The sequence below is a fragment of the Dermacentor silvarum genome, chromosome 9 (genome assembly GCF_013339745.2).
Source record: "Dermacentor silvarum isolate Dsil-2018 chromosome 9, BIME_Dsil_1.4, whole genome shotgun sequence".
NCBI classification, from domain to species: Eukaryota; Metazoa; Arthropoda; class Arachnida; order Ixodida; family Ixodidae; genus Dermacentor; species Dermacentor silvarum.
In genome coordinates this window covers 160,826,421-160,850,777 of record NC_051162.1, presented here as the reverse complement: position 1 = coordinate 160,850,777, position 24,357 = coordinate 160,826,421, and the positions used below count along the sequence as shown (strand labels likewise).

Below are 24,357 nucleotides of genomic sequence, written 5' to 3'. Positions count from 1 at the left end.
GGTCTTTCGAAATACACTTTTTGAAAGTGCGGCCCATTGTGTTACGCTGGCGTGTTGCGGCGAAATTCAACAGACTGCCGCAGCGGCAATGTCCACCATTCCTGGGTATGTTAGAAGCTGTACAAGTATTAGACGCTGGGATAGCAAAGAAGATGACCTCTTTCTTCGAGCGGCTTTACATTCTAGGTGCATCGATTTTGACCTGCGATGTAGTCTTTAAGGAATAATTGTGGTTCCTGGTTCCACTTCCCTCGTTCCATTCTCGCTTTCTTTCTTCCTTGGTTCATTCTTTCCTTGTGTACTTACTTGCTGCCTGCCTTTCGTGCTTCTTTGCTTGCTTCCTTCCTTACATGCTTCTGCATTTTTTTTCTTTTCTTCCCTCCTTTACTTCTCTTCAGCCATTTTTTGTTCCTTGTCTCCCTTATTTCGCATACATGTGCATCTCTTTACTTTGCGAATTCATTTCCTGTTCGCTAAGTAGTTGCTTTGGTTCCTTTGCCTGTGCACGCTTCTTCCATCAGTAAGCAGACGCCGAACGCTTGACGAAAAAAATGTATAAGGAACAAGCTGGGTGTCTCGAAAGCCGCATTACGCCAAAGCGGCAAGTGAACAGCGAGTGGACGCTTTTTCCCATGTTTTCTTCCGTTTCTTTTAGTTGTTCTTTCTGTCTGTGCTGTCTATGAGCTAGAGCCAGAGAATGGAGCTTAAGGCGAAAAGTGGAGAGTGGGGGGGGGGGGGGGAAGCTGAGTAGAATGGCGTTACAGAAACGTGGTTTTGTGTTCGTAGCAGCTTGGCGTATTCTAATTAAGATCGCTTGAACCCCAATCCTTTGAGCATGTGAGAAAGAAGCGAAGGCGAAATGTTCTGAAACTGGAGTGTACTCGGACTGGGTTTGGGGATAAACACTTGCTGTGAAAGTAATATGAACTGGAGAAGCCGCAGTTATTTGCACAATTGAGCTGCAGTCCTCCATCATCTGCACGACGGAATCCGAGCAAATTGTGTGCATCTCGCTCTTTTGGGTATAAATTTGTACAGGGAAGTTGCGTTCTAGAACACCTTGTGACCAACTAGCACAAGTATCTTGCTTATATATATATATATATATATTGAGCAAATTAGGTCGCGTTTATAATATATGCTTAGAACAATTAGCATATTTTCGCATATCACCTCCTCATTCATGTAAGTTTACTGTATACTTTCGCCTTAAGCTATTTCGCCTGTTGCTTCTCGCGTCGCCGTCACCTGATTTTTTTTATTTACGAGGAGGAAGAAAAAGAATGGCGCAGCAACTTCACACTCCATTTTTTCTGACGACCGCCATATGGGAAGTCATTTATTCATTGCATTCTTACAGTTCGATACGTTCATACAGCTTGAGAAAGAAATAAAAACACGAGAATAAAGAAAAAAAGGATATATTGCGCCCGTGATATCCGCAGATATAACTACACGCCGTGCACTGAACGGGAAAATGTAATGCCTAGAGCACAAGAAGAATCCGCCGCGGTGGCTCAGTCAGCTAAGGCGTTGCGCTGCTGAGCACGAGATCGCGGGATCGAATCCGGCCGTGGCGGTCGTGCATTTCGATGGAGGCGAAATGCAAAAACGCCCGTGTGCTTGCGTTGTAGTGCACGTTAAAGAACCCCAGGTGGTCAAAATTATTCCGGAGCCCTCCACTACGGCCTGCCTCATAATCAGAACTGGTTTTGGCGCATGAAACCCCAGAAAGAAGACGCACAAAAAGAGCTCTCTGAACACTTTTAAAAAGCTACTTGGACTTCAGGCTCTATCGCCACTTGGAAGGTGCTTGTGTTTTGCCACACTGCACTTGTACCATTGGTATAAATTTAAATTTCAGCAACAGGAAACAAACAAACAAAAAATGACACTGCGATTTACTGCTTTTGTGCGCATATGCATAGCAATGTCATGTTAAATATTTCTGTAGCTTCTTTTAAGCATTATGCAGTCCCAAATGTAAGTTTTTGAGCCTGAATCAAACCAGCTTTATACAAGTGATGAACAGCGAAACACAACAGCACGTTCTAATCGACTTGAACTCGCGCTTGAAAATATGCTCACTGTACACAGTTTCGCTTAACCATAGCACCGTTATATGCTCACTCTTTCCCAATTATATTTTCCCTAATCTACGTGGAGCAGCACAGCGTAGACAAAGCTCTTCCGACCGAACCCGGCGAATTTTGCTCATTACAATTTTTCCTTTCTCGTGTTTAGAGAGGAATTGTCCTTATGGTATTGCTCGATATATAGAGAACAACAATAATATCAATAAAAATAATAATAGTAACAACAACGAGAATAATAATAATAATAATAATAATAATAAATAATAATAACAATAATAAAGAACAGAACGGTACATTGACGCTCGGATTGACGCTCATATATATATATATATATATATATATATATATATATATATATATATATATATATATATATATATATATATATATATATGCTTTTACAAAAAAATTTCCTCACCTTGAAAGGAAGCTTTAGAGGCCAGAAACGATGCAAAAATGGACAAACGGTGGCGCCGCCACGTCGAAGTTCCCGAACTAGCTCAATGTGATGTTCTCGATTTTGACGACATCTGCTGTGGCCTTGTTGATTTTTCTATTACTGTTTTTTTTTTCACCGGATTAGATAGACTACATTCTCTTGTAGAAGAGTCAGAGACTGGACTTAGCAAGTGCAGATAATTTTGACGTCGGCACACAACGGCCAAAAGTACATGGAAGTACATTGAAATCCGTGACGTAACAATGACGTGCCGACGCTGGAGTTCGCGCGCGAAACTAAAGAAAGAAAAGTTCGGCCTTTATTTTTCCCTCGCAGTGGTGAACCTTTTTCTGCGAAATTAACAAAAATAGATTTCTGAAAGAACCCTTTATTGGTCTAAACTGACCTAGCGTATTCCGTTGATGTCCATTCAACGTGCGACTTGGAAGGTTTATATAACATGTAATAAAGGTAAAGTGTTCATACGATGATTTAGACTTGGCAAGATCGACAAGATTAAGCCTATGTTTCGGCAATCTCTGTTGTCTTCAGCACGGTGAAGACGCTATTTCTGGATTCCGTTGTTGCACCACTGCTTATCATGTCTGGAAAACTAAAGTGCAAAACACGGGACTAAGGACGCACGGGACTGTAGTCCCGTCTGGTATTTTGTCTCCGTCTATTGTCTTAAAAGGCAATATGTGTCTATACTCTGTAGACATTGGCCATTGGTCTATAGTTTCGTATTCGTCTTAGTCCCGTGTTTCGCGTTTCACCTTCTCTCAAATGTGCTTCTCCAACTGTCCCAAAAGAATTCTCTTGCCACACAACGTGTCGTACAGCGTGTCGCTTACAAGCTTCATGCCCGCATCGCATGTCGCCCCCGTTCCTGCCGAACCGCAGAAGGGCAACGACACCTACCAGTTTCTCTCCGGGGTCGCCGTCACTCCCGCCACCAGGTTCCTGGACGTCAATCATCCGGTAGGTCGGCGAGCCCGCATTTGATGCGCGCTGCTCCCGTTAATCCGCTTGTAATCCCATCTTTATACATGTTGCCATGACGAGCATGCGGGCACTCTAATGATCTATTTTCAAATGTTTCTTTTGTGATCGACTTTGGTTGCAGGGAAGAGAAACCGAAATTGAGCCCGCATGAAAAGTAGTACGACCCGGATGTGGGAGTAGGCACGTACTTTTCCAGCGGAACACTTATTTTCAAAACGAACTGTCGTATCTATGCCTCCACCGTCCCCTGCAAAAATAATGCAAGCTATTTAATATAATCTCAGCGGACTTTCTACTGAAGACAACATAGAGTCAATAGAAGCACAACAGAAAGGGTAAAATGATTTCTGTAAGGGGTTGTTGCAGATAGGCAAAGTGGCTTGGCGGGAATAAGCAGCAAGAAAAGTTTCAACGATAGCTTCCATAAGTAAATCAAATATGATAACTAACTTTTTAATTAACAATTTCTAAACACACGTTGTAAACACACGTTGTAAACACACGTTGTAAACACACGTTGTAAACACACACACGTTGAAACCCACAAATTGAAGCCGAGGATGGGTGAAGTCAAGTATGCTTAGCGGAATTTCTAAGACTAGCAGCACTCTCAAGATGCGCAGGAGAGATAGCCAATTGTCCGCTAGAGTCGCCGAACGGATGACAAAGACGGCAAATGTAATCGATGACGGCAGAAAATTGGGTGTCGTCCTGAAATTAGGGAACTTGCAGGAAGCTTATGGTGTCTTATAGTGTATGGAAGTAATGGTGTCAGCTGTGGCAAGACATAGGCAATTTGCAATCGATACGAGGTGCCCTCGACCACCAGTGGACATGATAACGACGATGGTCATGGTGAGGACGACGATGATTATAATCTAACGCGACGGCTGTAGCGGTGACGGAGAAAGAAAGAGAACTGACGAAAAACGGAAGCTGTCGAATGGACAAAAACATAGGAACAAATTCAACATACAGAAATAGCATTTCGCAGTCCTTTATTTCCGGTGCTTTGACGAGCGATTGTGAAACGCCGGCGGAAAGGTACCGTCGCCGAATACGTTCCCTCAAGAGACCGTACAAGCGCGCGTTCAATCGAAACGTGAAATCTAAGTACGGAGCAGTCGAAGCGGCAGTATCATGGTTTGAGCAGTAGTGTAGTCGGCCGCGTCTATCGAATGCTAAAAGAGCTGTACGAGTCGATGTGGAGAAAAACGCAATAGTACTAACAGGACGCATGCGCCAGGGCTACCCACCGAAGTTTATTCGCGCAAAGGAAATACTCGCGATTCACGTGAGCGTTATTATAGCTTTGCTTTATTCCCAATCTGGTGTTTTCTTTTATTCCTAATCTTGTGTATATCCCTAAAAGTATTTCGTGTCGTTGACTTAACGTCTGTTCCCTGCAGAGTGCTCGTAATTTTTTTTTATCCCGTTATTATTTGACAGTCTGGTGACTCGGTGTTCTCGAAAGCCAGTTTTCCGTTTGCATTTTTTTTTTCGTAAGTAAAAATTCAGCAGGTAGTTAGCGTACGTCCTGTCAGTTTGTGTTTTTGTCCTCTCGCCGTCTCGTATAGAGGTCTTTGGAATTCAGTTGGAACCAGAAGAGCTCCGTCGGGGATTCTTCAATTTTGCCCGATTCCACGTACGCGTACTCGCCTTTATCGCGACGTCTTTTCGCTCTTCCTTCCGAGCAGCAGAAATGGCCCGAGGGAATACTGTCGGGTTTTCATATAAGAAGGTTATATAGCGCCGGTCCTCGTCGCTTCTTTATGGCGGTGCCTAGCAAAATATTTGGATAGAAGGAGCCGGTTAAAGATAACAAACGAACAACTTGAGGCGAGGCTGTAGGAGAATGCGCGTGTTTACTTGTCTCAGGAATTAATGTATATATACGACTTTGAGGCTTGTTCGAGTCAACGTGCGTCAAATCGTGTACATCGTGCGAATTTATGCGGGTAACCGATACGCGAAACGATGAAATGGATTGCACGCGTCCTGGCATAGGGAGCAGACACGCGAATTTCTGTCGGCAGGCCCCATGTGCGCTACACAATTTTGGTCTTCAGTTAAGAATCAGCCTAGCTGTATGGACGGACGTGTTTAGTGAGTATCGTCGCAGCAGTCCGTGAGCTTTGTTTGAACATTTCACCTTTTGGCTGCTTGTTTGGAAGAAGGTTGTTATATCGGCTTGTCGAACAATTGCCCGTTCCCGTAGCTTAGTCCATTGCGAACGTCTGCGCGTTTTGTTTCTAGAATGAAGTTGTCATTGCGACTAGACGCGGCAGAGAATGCCCGCTTCGAAACTGTCGCTCCAAATGTAGACGAAAAATATTTCAGAGGAATGTCGCAGCTGGCGCAGTCGAATTTGGAGGAGGAGTTGGGATTGCCAAGTTGTACGCGTGGGCAAGGTTTGGATGATCGTGTGGGGATAATTCGGTGCGTTGCGTGGAAAACGGAAGTTATATAAAGTGCGCGTTGGAGTTCTTGGTTCTTAAATGAAGTGTTGCCACAGAAGCATCGGTTCGCGCTGAACGACTTGTGTTATTCTTGTTTCTTTGTGTGTTTTTATCTTCTTTTTTTCACTCCTCGATTCCTCTCCACATCCCATGCATGGTGGACAGAACGTCTGCGAGGCGGTCATGGTCATCACGCACTACATGCACTACGCGCTGGGCGTCTACGGTTGGCCCATGTACATGATGACACGTGGGAGCACCGGGTGCTGCCACCTCTTTCCGAGCCTCAGGTAAGGTGGGTCGTGTACTGACTGCACGGGCGTTGCGACGTCATCAGACGTCAGTAGCCCTCGTGGGCCGCCATTTACGTGCACCCATGCTATCGGTGCAGGCGTAAACATTTACTGCGGACAATTTTTGCAAAGTAATATTAAAAGCGCACTAAATCGAAGTATTAGGTTCATCTGTTCTTTAAAATTTTGATTTTTCAATGCAAAGTGACGGTTAACTCGCTGGGAGAGGAGGCTTAGTTAGCGAGAAGAGACGCCAGTACGAACCAAGACCAGCTCGCTGTGATGTAAATTTTGGTCAAAGTTAATTTCTTTTGTAGGAAAAGGCGAACCACACATCACTTTAATGGAACCAGAGGTTATACCTAATGAGTTCCGAGTATTTTTTTTTGTTTGGTTCAAAATGGCCCAAGTACCAAAAAAAAGAAAAAAAAATACTTTGGAAACAGTGATGTCACGCAGACGTACAAGCACTGAGATTTCGGCGTGAACTTCAAAGAAGCAAAGTTTGGCCTGTTTTCTCCGCTAGGAATAAAACATTTTGCTCGAAATGAATAGAAATTGACTTCGGAAACAAACTTATGTGGTGTTGATCAAATGTTGTGGGCCTCTGAGGTACTCGCTTCAAGCGTAACTCTTAGCATGTCCATGACAAGAGATGTCGCCTTCGGTGCTTACTCCCAACAATTTTCTTTCTTTTCCATTTATTTTTATCCCCCTCATTTCGGTGTAGGTGTTGCTGCTTCCCGACGCGCAAGAAAAAGCGTGACCGGGCGCTGGTCGTGGAGGACAACTGCTGCTACTGCAACTACGCGGCGCTCAAGCACATGGTCAACAACCACAACATGGAGGTCGTCTACGTCACATACCACGTGGACGTGAGTGCAGCCTCTCGAAATCTCGTATGCCGCCGAATGCCTTTATAACGAAGTGCTGGCAAGGACTTCCAAAATCATTCGTTATACAGGTCACTTCGTTGTAAAGTTCGCGCATCGCACAGCTCACAGCAGAACCGGGACAGAATCATTCCTTCGTTATACAGGTAATTCGTCGTAGATGCGTTCGTAGTAGAGGCGCTCGACTCGAAATGGGTTACGAGAAGCTCATATATCGCAACGTGAAGGATCGGATTAGCGGAAGACGTTGAACAGCCGATCCTCGTTATTGCGAATTTTAATAGTGGTAATTCCCGACGATAGTGAATAAATGCAAGATTTCGCTGGCTGATTCAAACTTTTACTGCTCCGAGCCACGAAAGCAATGAATATTCAACGAAATGCATCAGACGTTTTTATTATTATTATTATTTTGCCTGTAGTCGTCGTCTACGTGCAACCTCCCCGACGTTTCCGTCATCCGACTTACATAAGTGCGAGTCCTACGCCTCCGTACCGTCTATAAACCAAGCACGAATCGTTTGAGCAGCACAGCGCCGCACAGGGATCTCAGAGTCTGCGGCTAATAGCTTGGATTTTCGTGGCTTTTGCTTGCGCAACATCTTCGACTTCAATAGCTCCGCTTGTGTTTTCCGAACAAAGATCCGTAAACAGAAGGATACCCAAGCTCTCCCCTCACTTAATACATGGTGCCCAGCAGCGGCTTCCTCCAAGTAATAGAAACCTTTCTCGAAGGGCATGCGTTTGCAAGTCGAATGTGCCTAAAACAATTGCAGAGTTGGAAACACTTACGGATGCCATGATTTGGACACCACCTATTACCACGTGCTGATGAAACACAGCAGCGATGGACCTGATTTCCGATTTTTTGGGCTGTTCTTGACTTTTATATTTTACGAACGCTGGTGCAACCAACTGAAGCCCGTTTCACATGGTGCGATTTGGCAGGGTGTTTTTCGCAGCTACGATTTCCGAAAATGTGAAATTCGCAATCCCGTTTCTTATGGATCCACGGAAGCTGCGTTTTTCGTATACTCGTAGCACAGGGTTTACAAACTCGTATATTGTTCGGCGTATGTTTTACCAACTTTTTTTTTCTAAATGAACGGCTCTGCAATGTTTCTAAACTATATATTTAAACTCCCGAAAGCTTTATTAACGTAGGTAACGAAACAAAAAAATAAACAAAGCGAGCCACCTCCTATTGGTCGTCTGTTTCAACCGCATCTGAGTTTTCGCAGAGAAGTTCAGCACGCCGAACATCGAAAAATCGCACGCACGAAGGGTCTGGTGGCCTATTTCCCGCAGCTGCGAATTCGCAAACAAAATCGCACCATGTGAAACGGGCTTAACTCATCCTTTGCTTAGGACACTTAGTACTCAGAAACGAGGCTTAGCTACATTAGCCAATGTTGACATTAGCTGTACAAGAGAATTCGGTTATTTCGTGTCTAGACTTCATGTCATTGATGTGTTGACTATTCTTCATACAGCAAGTGAAACATTTTTACAGCGACGCTCTTAAGAGCTCGCTCTTCGAAAGTCGCGTCCGGATGTAGAAAAAAACTCTCATTGGCCGTATGCTGTATGTGCGAGTGAAAGTGCGCGAGGGCGAGGGACGCGCGCTTTCACGGGAAGCGAATGCACGGCGGAGAGCAAATGCGACTTCCCAGTGGAAGGGGAGCGGTGGGCGAGGAGGGCATCGAGGCATCCTAGACCAACGCCTCCTCTAGAAAGATGCCTGCCACGTGCGCCAAAAACCTGCTGCCCTTACCTTTCCCCTTTTCCTCCTTTCCACTCGAGGTAAAAGCTAGCGATCGTAGCGGTGATCGCTTGATACACACATGCGCGCATGCGCACACCACCGCATGGCCGCCGACGCCGCTACCGCCGTGACACCGCACCACCCCAACACCCTGCGGAGATAGGGTAGATGCTGGCGCCATCGCTCGACAGCCGACCGCAACTCAAGGCGCGACGGCTACAATGGGTGAGCGAGCGACGCCGCAGGCATCTTTCTAGAGGAGGCGTTGCCTAGAGTGTGCGTGTGCGTGCCCGCTCTCCCACTGCGGCGCATGTACGCAGCCCTGCCGGCCTCTGCCGCCGACTCTCTCTGGGCTCTCGCCCGCTTCTCCCCTTACAGTGTCTACAACGGCGTTTAGCCGTCCCATCATGTAGACATCGCGCTAGCGCTCTTATCAGTTGGCCTTACGACTCGCCATGACCCGGCCGCGTGCCGTTCGTTCGGAGGAACAACGCAACGAGCGACAGGGAACTGGCGACTCAATTTCCCACGCGAAAGGAGGACAGTGCGAAGGCAGCGTGAGAGGGGGGGTTGCGGCTTCTGCTCTGCGAGTAACTTGTACTTTCCGCGGCGCCGAGTGGTCGCGCACACCGTATCTTTAAAGCAATCTGCAACACTACTCCTACCTTTGTATGCGCTGTACTTTCGCTGCTCAGTTTCCGTTGAAGCGATAGACTGCATGAACCTTCGTCCGCTGCTGCTGGCGTGCTTGCTCACGCCAGCGTTTTGGCAGCGGTTGTGTGCGGTCACACAAACAATGCGCAGAACTGTTGTCGACGGCGGCGGCGTTTTTCCCACGTTCGCACCGAACGCGCGCGGCGTTGATGATGTGTTTATGAAGAACGTGCCAACCTTTGCGGTACAGGCTATGGTGGTGCACCGTAGCGACCATAAGGTTATGGTCCCTGTGGTCACTAAATAAGTGAAAACCACAGGATCATATATATTTCTCATTCTTTAATAGTTCAAATAACCAATTACACCATCACATCTTAATAACCATAATTGGAAATACACAATTCCCACCATAGCACATGTAGCTTCGCTGGTCTTCCATCTCCACCCCAGCGGAAGGGCTTACAATTTTTTTCTTGCTTTTTTTATCTGCACGGTAGGTCGGTGAGACGCCATTCTTCGTAGCCGTGGACCATGAGAAGCGGACAGTCGTGGTCTCGGTACGGGGGACGTTATCGCTTCAGGTGAGCAGTGGGTGCATATGGCACCAAATGTTATGGAAAGGTATGATAAGTACGCCTTCTCATATTGTGCTGTGTTCGCTGTCCACGGGATCTGCGGGTATTTCGGTTTCCTGTTGACGCATGTGCTACACCTTGACAAATGAAAACGCTAGATGCGAACGCAGCTTTTGTAGCAGTTATAAGCACACACTGCCCATGCAGAATGACAACATGCCGCTAAAGTAATTCACTAAACAGTCAACTGTAGTAAAACCTCGTTAAATAATCATCCTATTTGCCATTATCGCGCGGAATCTAAGGTATATATGCCTCTGTTATCAAGCTCTGCTAGCAAAAAATGTCAACATTGTCACAAATCCTCTATTGTATAAATATACGGGGAGTGGCCACCAGAACACGCCATAGTTTTGTGCTTACGTGTCTATACACTCTATCTCTATTTTTACACGTAGCGCGAATCAGCCAACTACTTTTGGTGTCATGGAGGTCAAAATCACTTGCAAGAGCAACTCCCCTGACAGCACTCCTTACGTTTGCGTTCCGAGTCATCTGACACTTCGTTCTTGACATTACCGTGGAGGCAGTGGGTAATCTATAAAAACGTGTTTTTTTTTCAGTTTTTTTTTGTGTCATTGTACAAAAGTTAACTTCCTATTGTACTCTACGCTAGCCGTAGCGTTCGCCGCACGGGTAATCGCTTCGAAATTGCGGAATTGCGGTCCTGTCACGCTAGCCGCGAAAGCGTTGATCGATCGAGCTTTACAGCCCATCAAAGGGAGTTACGGAGCGTCCGCTTTCGCGAGAGCTGTCGAGTGCGGTCCTTTTTAGGTCAGCTGTGCTAGGCGGTGTTGTAGCTATTTGATGCGTGGGCCTGCTCCCTGCGCGGTCTGTGTATGACACCGAGAAAACGTTGTTACGCATTAGCGCACAAAGTCCGTCTCAACCTGTTCGACCCGTTTAGTTAGGTCAGGTGAGACTATTGTGCTTTCGGGGCAAACGCTGCAGTTAGGCTGTAAACGTAGGTCCTTTGTAACCAATGGAGAAAAATAATGCGCAACTCAGGAAGAAGACAACGAAAATTCTCCTCAAATACAACAAATACAGCGAGGAGCTGAGTAGATGTATATGCATGAGCGCGTGCGTAAGTGTATGTATGTCATGTGCGTGTGAAAAAAAAAAAAGAAATAAAAGAAAACGAAGCAAAGTCTGCGCATCTATAATCGGTGACAATCTAATAATAAAATGCCGTATGTACGCTGTCCAACTCGAACACAATTTGCATAGATGCACAAGCCAATTAGGTTCGCTTATTTCCGTGACGTCGAAAGGCTTGGAGTGATTAAAATGTCCGTTTTCTCTGCACTGTGTCACTGCTTTTAGGGTGAAACCTGAATGCTATCGCAAAATTTATGGTTGAGCCTGATATGAGCCCCCAGCCAATGGTAATATCTTACCTAGAAACAACTACCTTTTCTTTCGTAATTAGCCTGGCATTTACATTAGCAGAGTGAAGTCATTAAGCTGGGAGCGGAGTCTGGCTGGCTCGGATCTCTTTCAGAGGTGGCGGGCCGGACCACTGCGTCTTTGTGGGCGGAGCTAGTACTGAAATATTTACTCGCGCATTCGCAAATGCACCTGAACTTGAGGCCCATGCTTTACGTGACCTATATTACCCGTGCCGTGAGCGCGCCCAGGACGCGCTCATTGTGTTTCCTTCGGCGCGTTCACGTCAAGCGTTATTGTGACCAAGTCAAGCTTGGGCTTCCAGTTAAGGCGCATTTCTGAAGGCGGGTGTTAGGTTCTCACCGACTGTATATTCGGCGCACCGTCAACGCTACGCTCAATTCCTCAGTGGCGGTGCCGGGCCAACGTTCTGCCTTCCGGTGCTAGCATAGGTGCTGTGGGCACTAGAGTTCATGCTGAGCTGCTGTGTTTATGCACTACACGGAGAGGATCAGCCGGCTCAGCGCGTAGGCTCTCTGAATACGTCGAAGATGTGGAATAAATCGGTTCATTCGGCAAGTTGGTTTGGTAATTCAGCGTGAAGAATTTCTTGTGCTTGATATGCAATTGGCCCGGATTTACATTGTCTTGCTCTGCATTACAGTGGTTTTGAGACGTCAAACCCCGTATTTTTTTTACCAGTGGGCTCTAATGCGCGTTTGATTCGATTAACCGTAAGATACTACTGCGTAAACTACCGCTTTATACATTTAGAAGTAATGCCGTGAAGATATTGTTAGTTATTTAACGTCCAGAATGTAGTGCGCGAATGCACTTCCTGACTGCAAGTATATGATAATAATGGTTACAAAGCGTTTATTGCTCCGGCATGGTGCTTTCGCGTGTTGCTTGGAGGGATAAGAGAACCACCGCGTATATCGTTGAATAGAGACAGCTTCCTAGGAGGAGTGGTAACCTACAACTGGCTGAATAGCACCGACTTCTTCGCGAGAGCCAGGAGAGTTAGAGGCCGGACGATGGTGTTCTAGACCGCCCACCGTTCGAATCCACTCCTCGCCCAATCCAATTCCACTCTTCTGTTTCTACCCAAAAAGGTCTGAAAAATGTTTTAAGACCTTTTTTGTTCCTGCCGAAGGTGCTTGCTGGGTGTGATATTGTGCGTTTTGCTGTCCCAAATGAGGTGCTTTTCCGTAAGTCTGGCGGGCTCTCCTCCACGTCAGGGAAGGTGCCCATGTGCCGCAGGGCGTTGTCTGGCCGCCGTTTACTGTTATATAATTTACAGTTCTGCCTCAGCGGTAACTGCTGTCTTGGCCATTATCTGGAATGACCGATCAGTGTTTCCTCGCATATAAAGTACATAATTTGCTTGTCTCACCTTCATTGACAGGACGTGCTCACGGACCTGAACGCCGAAGGCGAGCCACTTCCCGTCAATCCACCGCACGAGGACTGGCTGGGTCACAAGGTGCGTGCTTCGGCGTGTGTTGTCGTCACGTGAAGGGGAATGCCGCAGACAAGCAATCAAATCAATATCTATGAGAATTCGATAGTATTTCAGCGTTAGCGCGCTATGAGAAGATTTGCAACTGTGTATACGTTTATTGTGACTACATCTGGTGACATTTGGGCTGATTCCTGTGCTTTGTAGATGCTTTGTTCTTGCTCTGTACTTGTTCGGGTGACATGGTGGCACGTCGTACTTTTTACTCTGCGATCTTCTGGATAAAAGAATAGATCTTTGATCAAATCAAATCACTTTATTTATTCGAAAGTACAATGTGGAACTGGATGCCAGGGCCAAAGGCTGGTTTAAGCAGCTTGACGAGGCCCTCTAGCAACCATGATGACGCAGTAGGTACAACATATAGCCATTGACACAGAATACAAAGTGATGCAGAATAAATGCATAGTGTAAATGATAACAAAGAGCGGAATATTTCATCATAGAATGGTGGTGATTGCATAATCGCAAACGTACCTGTGTAATGATTTTGGTAAAGTATTCAAATATCTTGAAACTATCACCGAAACACAAAGAAATGCAGTGAAAGAAAACGATAACGAAGGGCGGAGTAGTTTTCAAACTACTGTTATGAGTGTATGATGGTAAACGCACGTAATGATTTTGGTAAGGTACGCAAGGAGTTGCAAACTATCTTTGAAACACAAATGAAGGTAGAAAAAAACAACGATACCGAAGGGCGGAATATTTTACGAACTACTGTTGTGAATGCATAATGCTAAACGTACGTAATGATATTAGTAAAGTATGCAAGGAGTTGCAAACTAGCCTTAAAACACAAACGAACGCAGAAAAAAAACCATAACAAAGTCCGGAGTATTTCACAAAGTGCTGTTGTGATTGCGTAATGGTAAACGTTATATATATATATATATATATATATATATATATATATATATATATATATGCCCTTTTTAATAAACCCTCAGTTGGAAGTCAGCGATTGTGTAAGTTGAAGCCTTCCTTCTGTTGTTCGTCCGCTGTGGAGCTGAATTTATAAAGGGGGGACGAGCAGCAGAAGGTTATCGCTTTAATTATGCGGATCCCATGCGCTGTAGGAATCGTTTTAAGCAGAACTTTCATTGGTTTCTACAGCTTTAGGATAGCGTTCGGTGCCTCACGTACATTAAACGACGGCCGTGATTAAACACGAAGCACTTTCCTGGACGCTCCCAACCTGCGGGAGCGCGAACCTAAGGAAAATGAGAACAGACGTGTGCCACCTGCTACCTCTTTGTCGAACCTCTCCAAGCCAAGACAATCGAGGCCTCATCATCCTGCCGTTTCTGTGCCGACGCGTCTCATCAGGCCTAGGGACGCCGGAATCGTCGAAACTGGACGTTCCATGCGCTCGTAACTATGGCGTGTCAGCTCAGTTGAGAGAAAGCAAAAGCCTAATTCACCATTTCTTGGCGACCAAACGATCGCGAGAGCCCAACTATCGGGACATTTCGCAATCAAGCGGGAGATGCCGCCATGTTTGATGCTAATTCTTAACGCACAAAAGGCATTACGTACTTCACACACGTCGAATGGCGTACGGTAACATCACGTGGGTGAGCCAGATCTACGCAATAGCGTCCGGAGCAAGCGAACGTTTGCTTGGGATCACTGTTCTGATGCCGAAGTCACACGGTCACTTTCAATGACCATTGTAATCCAGGAGCTTGCAGGAAGGAGCCATTGAACGCGCCCATTTCAGTGGCTTTTGGTTTCAAATAGTTTCAAAGGTAATTCAACGCAAGCATATGACTATGGGATCATTCTAATAGCATATTGATATGACAAACGTTCATAGCAGCATTCATTGTCACTGCCTTAACATTGAACCGTGCAATTTGCTCTAGTTGAAGCAGTGATAAAAAACATGATAATCTGCGAAAGCTCATTTCGGCACGTCATTAATTGTCGAATTTTATTTTTGTCCCCTCGCCACAAAGACTCCTTAATTGCCCATCACGACTTTGCGTATTCCCGTGCCACTACGTACTATAAGCGTATGCAGATCTAACGCACATAGCTGATTCTGTGTGAGTCGTATTGAAATTAAAGCGTTTAGTTAGACGCTGTACGCGATGTGTACAAATTGTGTACTGCGCAGGTCTTAACTATCATCTAGCACACTGTTTACGTTATTCACTACACCGCTCACTAGTTACATGAAAATGCGAACAGCAAATCAGGCGAACGCATATCCAGTGTGACACGTCGACGCAGCGATGGCGTGAGAACGAAGCCGATGTTATGATAAGCTTGTCGATGGAGGAATGGTGATGGAAGATGCGTGTACGCACAGGGAAGTGCGACTCATGTCTAAATACATTTAGGGCTTCTCTATCCATTTATGTCACAGTGACAACATACCCAATCCGAGAGGAGGATTAAAAATTAAATTATGGGGTTTTACGTGCCAAAACCAGTTCTGATTATGAGGCACGCCGTAGTGGGGGACACCGGAAATTTGGACCACCTGGGGTTCTTTAACGTGCACCAAAATCTAAGTACACGGGTGTTTTCGCATTTCGCCCCCATCGAAATGCGGCCGCCGGGGCCGGGATTCGATCCCGCGACCTCGTGCTCAGCAGCCCAACACCATAGCCACTGAGCAACCGCGGCGGGTAGAGGAGGATGAGGAAATAACTTTATTCAGAAAAAAAATGTCGCAGTTTCACCCAAAAGGCGATAGTACTATCGATAGAAGGATAGTAGTTTTATCAGCTCTATAAACTTGGACATGCAGCAGCACCAGCAACGCGCAGAACTGTTGTCGACGCCGTCGCCGTTTTGCCCGCGTTCGCACCGAACGCGGGCGGCGTTCGTGACTGTTACCAGGGCCTCTCGGGGGCAGCGCGGAGGTTTTCGACGAGATCAGAACGGGAAACTTGTCGAGCAGCGTTGGAAGTCTTTAACACATTCTCGCCTTGCACATTGCACACATTCGTGCCTTTCGCGCGACGGAAGAAGTCGCGTTTGCTCTCTCTCTCTCTCTCTCTCTATATATATATATATATATATATATATATATATATATATATGGTGATTGTAAAGAAGGAAAGAGACGCCTAATTCTACAGCCCTTCAGGGAGCACGGCGCAGAACGTGGGTTTGTTCTCCGCCGTGCGTTCGCTCCTCGAGAAAGTGCGCGTCCCTCGCGTCCTTTCACTCGCACATACAGCGTCCGGCGAGCGGCAATGTTTTCATCGCCGTTGACGTCATACGGAACCTCACGGCGACGGCGAACGGCGACGCCGACGCCGACGGCAGAAATACTCTTTGAGTGTCCATATAATTGCTATCGCAATAAAACTATCACATGTATCATTCCAGGGCATGGTTCAGGCCGCCGAGTACATCAAGCGAAAGCTGGTGGACGAAGGGATTCTGTCGCAGGCCTTCAACTACAGCCTGGTAAGTGTACAAAGCAATGACTTTATGTAATTTCGCGAGATATATACTTTATTCTCGGAATGCTGTCATATCACTGGCTGTTATCATTATTGGGTCATTTAGCAATGCACCGTTTCGGGAGACGCTGGCGACAATATAGTTGCCGGAACTTCAAATAAATCCATATCAATCGATCGATTAATCTATCAGTCAACCAATCAATTTTAAATATATGAAAATTCTATTTGTCACAAAAAGCTGTAGTTTTTGGTAAATGAAAATGAAATCAGACTAAATGAGAATATAAATAACTTTATTGACGCCTCCCGAAAAAAGCAAGTATTTTCTTTTATCTCTAGAGCCGATTTAGTAAGGCTAAGAGGTTGATAAAAAGTTTGATTTCGTGTGTGCATAGAAAGCTAATGTAAGTATTTAGTGTCTAGTACAATGCCAATGCTTCTAGACTGTAAAATACTTACTAGACGTCACCTTGACGGTCAGCCTGTTATCCATTTTCACAAGCCGTCGGCGTATAGATAAGATGTCGCTATTGTCGTGAACACAGAGTACAGGAGAGACCGGTGAGGAACGCAAGTAAAGAAAGAAAGTACACAAATTTGCTCGCGATAATAACGCTCTTCGATTGGCGGCCGTGTGGAGTATGTCACGGGTTACGTCATACAACCCGTGCACACCACAGCCAGCCGTGACAAGGCAGCGTGCGGCGTCTCTGTAATCACCTTGACGGTCAGCCGCTTGGATATAGAGCTGGCAAAATATTTCCCGTAATTCTGGCTAGTTTTTACAGCGTAGATTGTCTATGAAGACAGTTTATCTACACTAGTGTAGTGTACATAGACTATCTACGTAGTGTAGGTAATCCTTCTCTTTGACTTGTGGTACATAAACGACAAGTCAAAGAGAAAATCCTGCAGGCCTTCTGTGAACTGCCAGCTCTGTAGAGTGCGAATGTTTCTATGGAGAGCATTTTATAGACATTTTATAGAATGATCTGGCATTAATCACTTGCATATTAGCGAGCAAAATTCTTAACTTACCCCGCTTCTGATTACGTCACACTGCTGCAGAGCTCATCTTAAGAAGATATTCTTACTTCGAACAGAGGAAACAAGAGACAGAAAAAAAAGCGATAATCTCTTGACAAGAACTCGGCCAGAAAACAGGCAAATCGCGCCTAAACCAACAGGAGTCACAGTAAGATGGCGAAACGACATCCCCGACCAGTTTATGCTACTCTAGAGAGGTCAAAGCAAGTGTTTAAAAACTTGGCCCCTGCCGCCGTCCTCAGATACTCTATTTAAATTAAGCGAGATAATATTCGCGCCTGCAAGGTGCTTAGATGCGCTTTTGTTGTTTTTGAGCGAGACGTAGTTCAGCCTCCTTAACGTACTTTATTTATAATTTCCTCTTCTATTTTTTCCAGCTCAAAAGTATACAAAATTGTGCAGCAGTATGCTAACGAGATTGTGATTAGCAGCACGCTATAAGGGTTTCGCAAAGGAAAGAATACAAAGCAATGCACGTGCGAATATGACGCTGACAGATAACGACAGAAGACGGGAAGGAAGTTGAAGTGTAGGAAACCCCGTTATGAATAATTCAGAGACATATACGCTACGAAACCTATGCAGTGAAGGAATAAAATATGCAATACCAACTACAGAAATGAGGGAAGAATTCGGAGACCGGAATACTCTGATTTACGCTCCAAAGAAACGGACGGAGTAAAGAAAAAAGTAGCAAGCTCCTTCTGCTTATATTTGCAATTATTCTCACGCCTATGACATTCCTTGGATTTCCATGCAAGAAAAAAAAAAGAACATGAACAGTCTTCAGCTATTCCGCTAGCTGTCACTCCACTCATTCACTTCGACAGGCTTTCGCAGCTTACGCCGCCATCTTGTGAAGCACAACTTCTTTGCGATACACGAACTGCCTTCTTTGTCCGCCACATTATCGCTTTCGTAACCTTCGAAACACGTGCACAGACGTCACCAGTCTCAGAGTCTGTGTTAGGCGCAATACTCTGTACAAATCGCCAATCCCGAATCTCGGACCATAGCACGGTGTCCCTAGCGTGTTCCGCTCGGAAGCGCACATTGCCGCTGGATTATGAGTTCTAAGTTCCAAGGCGGTAAGTGCTTACTACAGGGAAGCTGTTACCCTCTAGTTGGTCGGCACTTTTCGTGGCCGCGTTCCATCACAAAAATGTATAGGCCGTTCCCGGAGACGGTGCAAGGAAGCGGGACGCGCAGTGTGTGGCTTCGCCGAGAGGCATCGCATGACGTCATCCGGCGACGTCATTTCTTGACGATGACGTCATCGCGCGACGGCAGGTTTGGCGTGATGACGTGATCACTTTTGCAGGGCCGGAATGGCGAGTAAATTTTTTGAGCTAACCCCCCCTCCCCCCTCCCCCACATTGTGCCGGTGTTAATAAGCAGTATTTAACGCACTGAAATAATCAATGCAGAGATGGCAGTGTGCACCATGCGTGGTGTGTGTTTTTAGAATATACAGAATTTTAAACAAATTGTATTCCATTCTAATCCTCCAACTGGATTCCCCGAAGAGGCGGACGCTACTTGCACGTGAAGTCGGAACGCATAATTGACTGCTTATAAATTTCACTAATTGAGTTTTAACTAATTCATTTACGACATACGTATGTCGCAAGTTACGAATTGCAGCAGGTTAGTTTGGAAGGCATGTCTATACTTGGAACGAATTCTGAGGATGACACTGAAGTTTGGAGATATGCGCCGTAAAAATTCGCTATTGTTCCACATTTTTAGCAAAGTGCCGTTTTATGCATTCAGGTCTAAAGACAAACGAAACCGCCAATGTGTTTCGTTACACATTTTGGGAATGAATATCTCGCAACTGGTGTACGTCATCCTAAAATTCGTTACGAGGCGACGCGCCTTGCGAACTCGCCGGCTACAATCCGTACATTGCAATGTGTATTGTGAAATAATTAGTTACACCCTAGGGGTTGGCGAATATTTGAAGCTTCGAATACGAATCGAATCGAATACGAATACGAATATATGAAGCTTCGTATTCATATTCGAAAAGAAACTATTTGGTATTATCGAACATCGAAACAAACCAAATATTTAGCAATAAGCGACTGATAAGGTCGTGTAGCTCTTCTCTATCTGCTGAACAAAGTATCGCAAGTGAGGCAACGACTAAGGTTTTCGAAGCAATTCCTAAACAAAATGGTTAATGCAACCTTTGTTCTCGATTTCACGGTGAAGCCAGCATATGACAACGTGTGATTTTTTTCTTATGCTTAGTCATTTAATGTTTCGGTAGTCTAGCCAAGTAGTACTTTTAGCTTTTACGCTATACAACCAGTCCTATTTTTCTAGCGACTGGCCTTTTTACTTGTGTTTACGGGACACAAGTCATTCAGCAGCTCCTTTTTTTTTTCGTTTGCTAGAACTTAAGTATTTTTTTTGCAGCCATTTATATGGCAATTCTGGAAAGTTTGTCACGCCGTAACTATTCATTTTTGGAAAGCGCGCTTGTAGCCTGGCTCCACAGATGTGTTGAGGTGGCTCTTCGTGCAGTTCTTTTAATGTCAATTGGCGATCTGTTTAAAAGTTATCGTTTGTTCCTGATAGTTAGTCGTCTTTTTACACTAATCAGTGCAGTTGTGGTACCTAATTATACCGTAAATAATATTAAGGTGTTACGCTTGCGCCACGCATACAATTTTTCACCGTACACTAGCATGTAGCGCCATCTGGTAACAGGTGGCTCAATTCCAAACGATGTTATATAGCCACCTACATGCAAAATGCTTTGCACAACACCGATTATGATATTGCGTAGAATCTGCACCTTTCTTGTGATTTTTTTTCGTGACGTAGACAGCGTTAGCGTAACCTTACTATCCCAAATATAGTCGTACGTGAAGATACGCGGACATACCAAATGAAACCCTTATGTTCCCAATTACCACACGAGGCATACCTCATATCATATATGAGACGTACGAATTTTTTTAACAGCGAAGCTGTTTAAGCCAGCTGTAATTAGTGGTGCGTAGCAAAAGACTACCAAGAAAGATAATAAAATAAACTTTCTTGCCGAGGCGGGATTCGAACCCGCGTAAAGCACGGCTATTAAGCCGTGCTTGCAGAGCATGCATTTATGCGAACCATATGATTGCGTTCGAGCGTCGTCGTTTTCGTGCACAGCTGGCGCCTTCGTATACGCTCGCGCTCTGCGAGGTGCAGAGGTTTTGCGCGCTATGAGAGCGAGAGAGAGAGACGCATTCACGGAGCGGGTCTCCTGGAACGCGGTGTCGGCATTGGAACGCGGTGTTGGTGTTGCAAGCTGCGCTGTGCAACGCGCAGTGACGGCCGTAAGTCCGAGACGCGCGAAAAGAAATTGTCATCATCATGAGTAATGAGATGAAAAGTTCGCGCGCATTTCCCGAAAATGCTGGGCTACGATCGCCCAGCTTTGCTGTTTCAAGCGTTGCGCGGCCGAGTGCAATGTTTTTACATGCCGCAGATGATATATGGGAACATCAGGGTTTGTATACGGGATATCCGGCCCCGTATGTTCGTATTGGATTATTATGCCATGCGGCGTTTCGTTTTTCTTTTCGATAATGGTTACTTGAAAAGCTTCCTACGTTCGTCAAACGGTCGTCCCTCCTGAAGTGTCCGACTGCTATATTGCGTACCTGCAGGACAAAGGCACGACTCAGTACGACCTCGTTCTGGTGGGCCACTCTCTCGGTGCTGGGGCGGCCGCCATATTGGCCATCCTGCTCAAACAGGACTTTCCCAACCTGCTGTGCTACGCGTACGCGCCACCAGGTGGACTCCTCAGGTGAAAGCGTCTCCTGTTTGCACTGAGCCTTGTCTCATTTGTTTTAATTAACAACGTTCAACGTATAGCGTGCCTTCGAAGTTAAACTTTCGCTAATATTTAGAAGTCTTCGAATAGTTACATTTCCGAATAGAATAGAATACTAATATTAGACAAATGTGCATGTTTGGAATATCGGATGCAGAATAGTTCCTCGCCTCTTAATGTTAAGAGAAAAGGTGGAAAGTACGTATTTCTTCGTGTTTTCCTCAATGTACGCATTGCTATCTGTAAGTGTTTTCAATAGGGTAGGTTACAATTGTGAAAACTACACACGGTTCCAGGTTGATTGCCAGCGGGCACTTCATGTGACCTGCGGACCATACCCACCGGCTATTTTTCATGGAAGGCTGCAGGCTGCAATAACCATAATAACGCTGCATATTTAGGCGTAATCGAATATCCGAAGACATTGAAAATCAAATTCTCGATCGATTCGAAACAGAGCTGTTCGATTCACAAAATGTCACGAGTCTGCAATAAACACTGAGGGTAACGTGTTTGTCACTGGCAGTGAGGCGGAATTTTTATATTGATGCTGTGTCCGGTGATCTCCTTCTTTTGTTTTCTTTTCTTTCTTTCCTATTGTTGTGTGTGTGTCTGTTTGTGTGAGCATAATTGCGTGTTCGGTTTCAATGTAACAGCGCAAAAGAGTATTGCGCGCTTCGGTTCTCGCTTAAACAATGCGGGTATTGTAAATGGCGACCGTGCCCCTTCAATCGCAAGGAGGTAGGACAGACAGCTAATCGCGTTGTATTCCAGGAGGTCACGTGTTACAGTCTGGTGACCCCGTGAAACAGAAGGCCACTCATACAGCGCGATAACTTCCTTATCGGTAAAGATGGGCTACAATATTTTAAAAAGAGAAGCAGACTAACTTACCAAGTTTCAATGACTTCTGCTTATAGCCACAACGACCCATGTACGAGAATAAAGTTTGACATCCGTGACGTCACACTGACAGTACCAGCGTTGGGATTTCGGCACTAAAAAAAGCAAACAAATAAAGCTTTGGCCTTCATATTCTTGTCTAATTAACTAACACACATTCAAAGATAAATTTTGCGGCGTTGCATGCCGCTATCACGATGTAAAGATAAGTTCTGTGGTGTTACATGCCAAAATCACGATCTCATTATGAGGCACGCCCTAGTGCGTGGACTTCGGATTAATTTTGACTACATGGGGATCTTGAACGTGCACCCAAATCCACGGTACACGATCGCTTTTGCATTTCGTCCTCATAGAAATGCCGCCGCCGCGTTCCGAAACGGAACCCACGACTTCGTGCTTAGTACAGCGCAACGACATATCCGCTAAGCTACGACGGCGCGTACGAAAACGGAGTTCTCAATGAATACCTCATCAGCGTTAACTGATCTAGAGGGCGTTTCTAGCTCATTGGTGTTCCGTTAAGCGTGCTTTTCGCACTCAGCTCAAAAAGCCGCAACTTGCTAGCACAGTCAGCGCCTGACGACGCCTTTCACACCACAGTTTGCCGGCTGGCGCCAATCGCAACCGTAGCCAAACCGCATTTAGAACCCGGGCGTCTCCGTCTGTGAATCGCTCCCGGGACGTGCAGTGCATTTTCCCGACCTCGGGTCGAGGCACGAGACCCAAAGACCAAAAGTACACCGCGTCTTTCTGCGAGCCTTCCCACCATCTGTGCCTTCCCATCACGGCGGTGTTCCTTTTCGGGTGCCGTGCCGTGGCTCTGTTACCGCTGACGGTCTCTGTTTGCGTCTCGCTGCGTCGTCCCTCGCGAGCGCTGTTTATCGCACCCCCTCCCCCCTTAACCTTCTCTCTTCTCTCTCTCTCACACACACACACCCTACAGCCTCCCCGCCGTCGAGTACAGCAAGACGTTCATCACGTCTGTGGTGCTGGGCAAAGACGTCGTGCCCAGAATAGGACTGCACCAGATGGAAGCGCTGCGCACAGATCTCATCAATGCTATTAAGAGGAGCGTCGACCCCAAGGTACGTGGCCGTGTGTCTCGCGTGTTCTTGTCACTTGGATGCCTGTCATTCATTCATTCGTTCATTCATTCTTTCATGAGTGAGTGACGTTGGCATCTATGTCCAAATTAAAGTTTATGTAATGCAATATTTACACCACACCTTGCTAGCGCAAGCACCTATGGTGTGGTCATTCATTCATTCATTCATTCATTCATTCATTCATTCATTCATTCATTCATTCGTTCGTTCGTTCATTCAGTTCGTTCGTTCGTTCGTTCGTTCGTTCGTTCATGAGTGGCGCTGGCAATGAAGTCAAAATTAAAGCTTACGTAACGTAATAATTACACCACACCATGCGTAAGCAGGCACCTATAGTGTGGTCATTGATTCGTTCATTCATTCGTCAGTACCGCTTGCCTCGACGACCAAATGAAAGTTTATGGAACGTAATGATTAGACCACACCATGCGTGCGCAAGGCACCTGTGGCGCTGTCGTTCGTTGATTGATTGATTGAATGATTCATTCATTCATTCTTTCTTTCTTTCTTTCATTCATTCATTCGATCAATCAATCATTGATGAGTGCTGATGCGATGAGTGTCCAAATCAGAGTTTATGTAGCATATAATTAGACCACACTATAAGTGCTCATCGGTGCCATGTGTCTGAGCACTTCGCATCCAACGTGTTCATCGGACAAAAAGTAACCTTGCACCTCGCTTTGGGAATGAGAGTCTTATGTGGCGTTTTGCACAGGGAAAGTACAAATGCTACGCTACACTTGTAGCCGACCCGCCGTGGTTGCTTGGAGGTTGTGGTGTTGGGCTGCTGAGCACGAGGTCGCGGGATCGAAACCAGGCCACGGCGACCGCATTTCGTTGGGAACGAATTGAAGAAAACACGCGTGTACGTAGATTTAG

The 24,357-nt window shown here is 45.7% G+C and overlaps 1 protein-coding gene across 1 annotated transcript in view; it reads left to right on the top strand.

Moving 5' to 3' along the window:
- LOC119464599 (diacylglycerol lipase-alpha-like) overlaps positions 1–24,357 on the top strand; it is a 219,523-nt gene that overhangs the window by 134,130 nt on the left and 61,036 nt on the right. The window contains exons 7-14 of the mRNA XM_049655733.1: positions 3,439–3,516; positions 6,165–6,289; positions 7,023–7,167; positions 10,105–10,188; positions 13,040–13,117; positions 16,502–16,582; positions 21,294–21,436; positions 23,313–23,454. Of these exons, the coding sequence (XP_049511690.1) occupies positions 3,439–3,516; positions 6,165–6,289; positions 7,023–7,167; positions 10,105–10,188; positions 13,040–13,117; positions 16,502–16,582; positions 21,294–21,436; positions 23,313–23,454 (876 nt within the window). The remainder of the gene's footprint in view (positions 1–3,438; positions 3,517–6,164; positions 6,290–7,022; positions 7,168–10,104; positions 10,189–13,039; positions 13,118–16,501; positions 16,583–21,293; positions 21,437–23,312; positions 23,455–24,357) is intronic.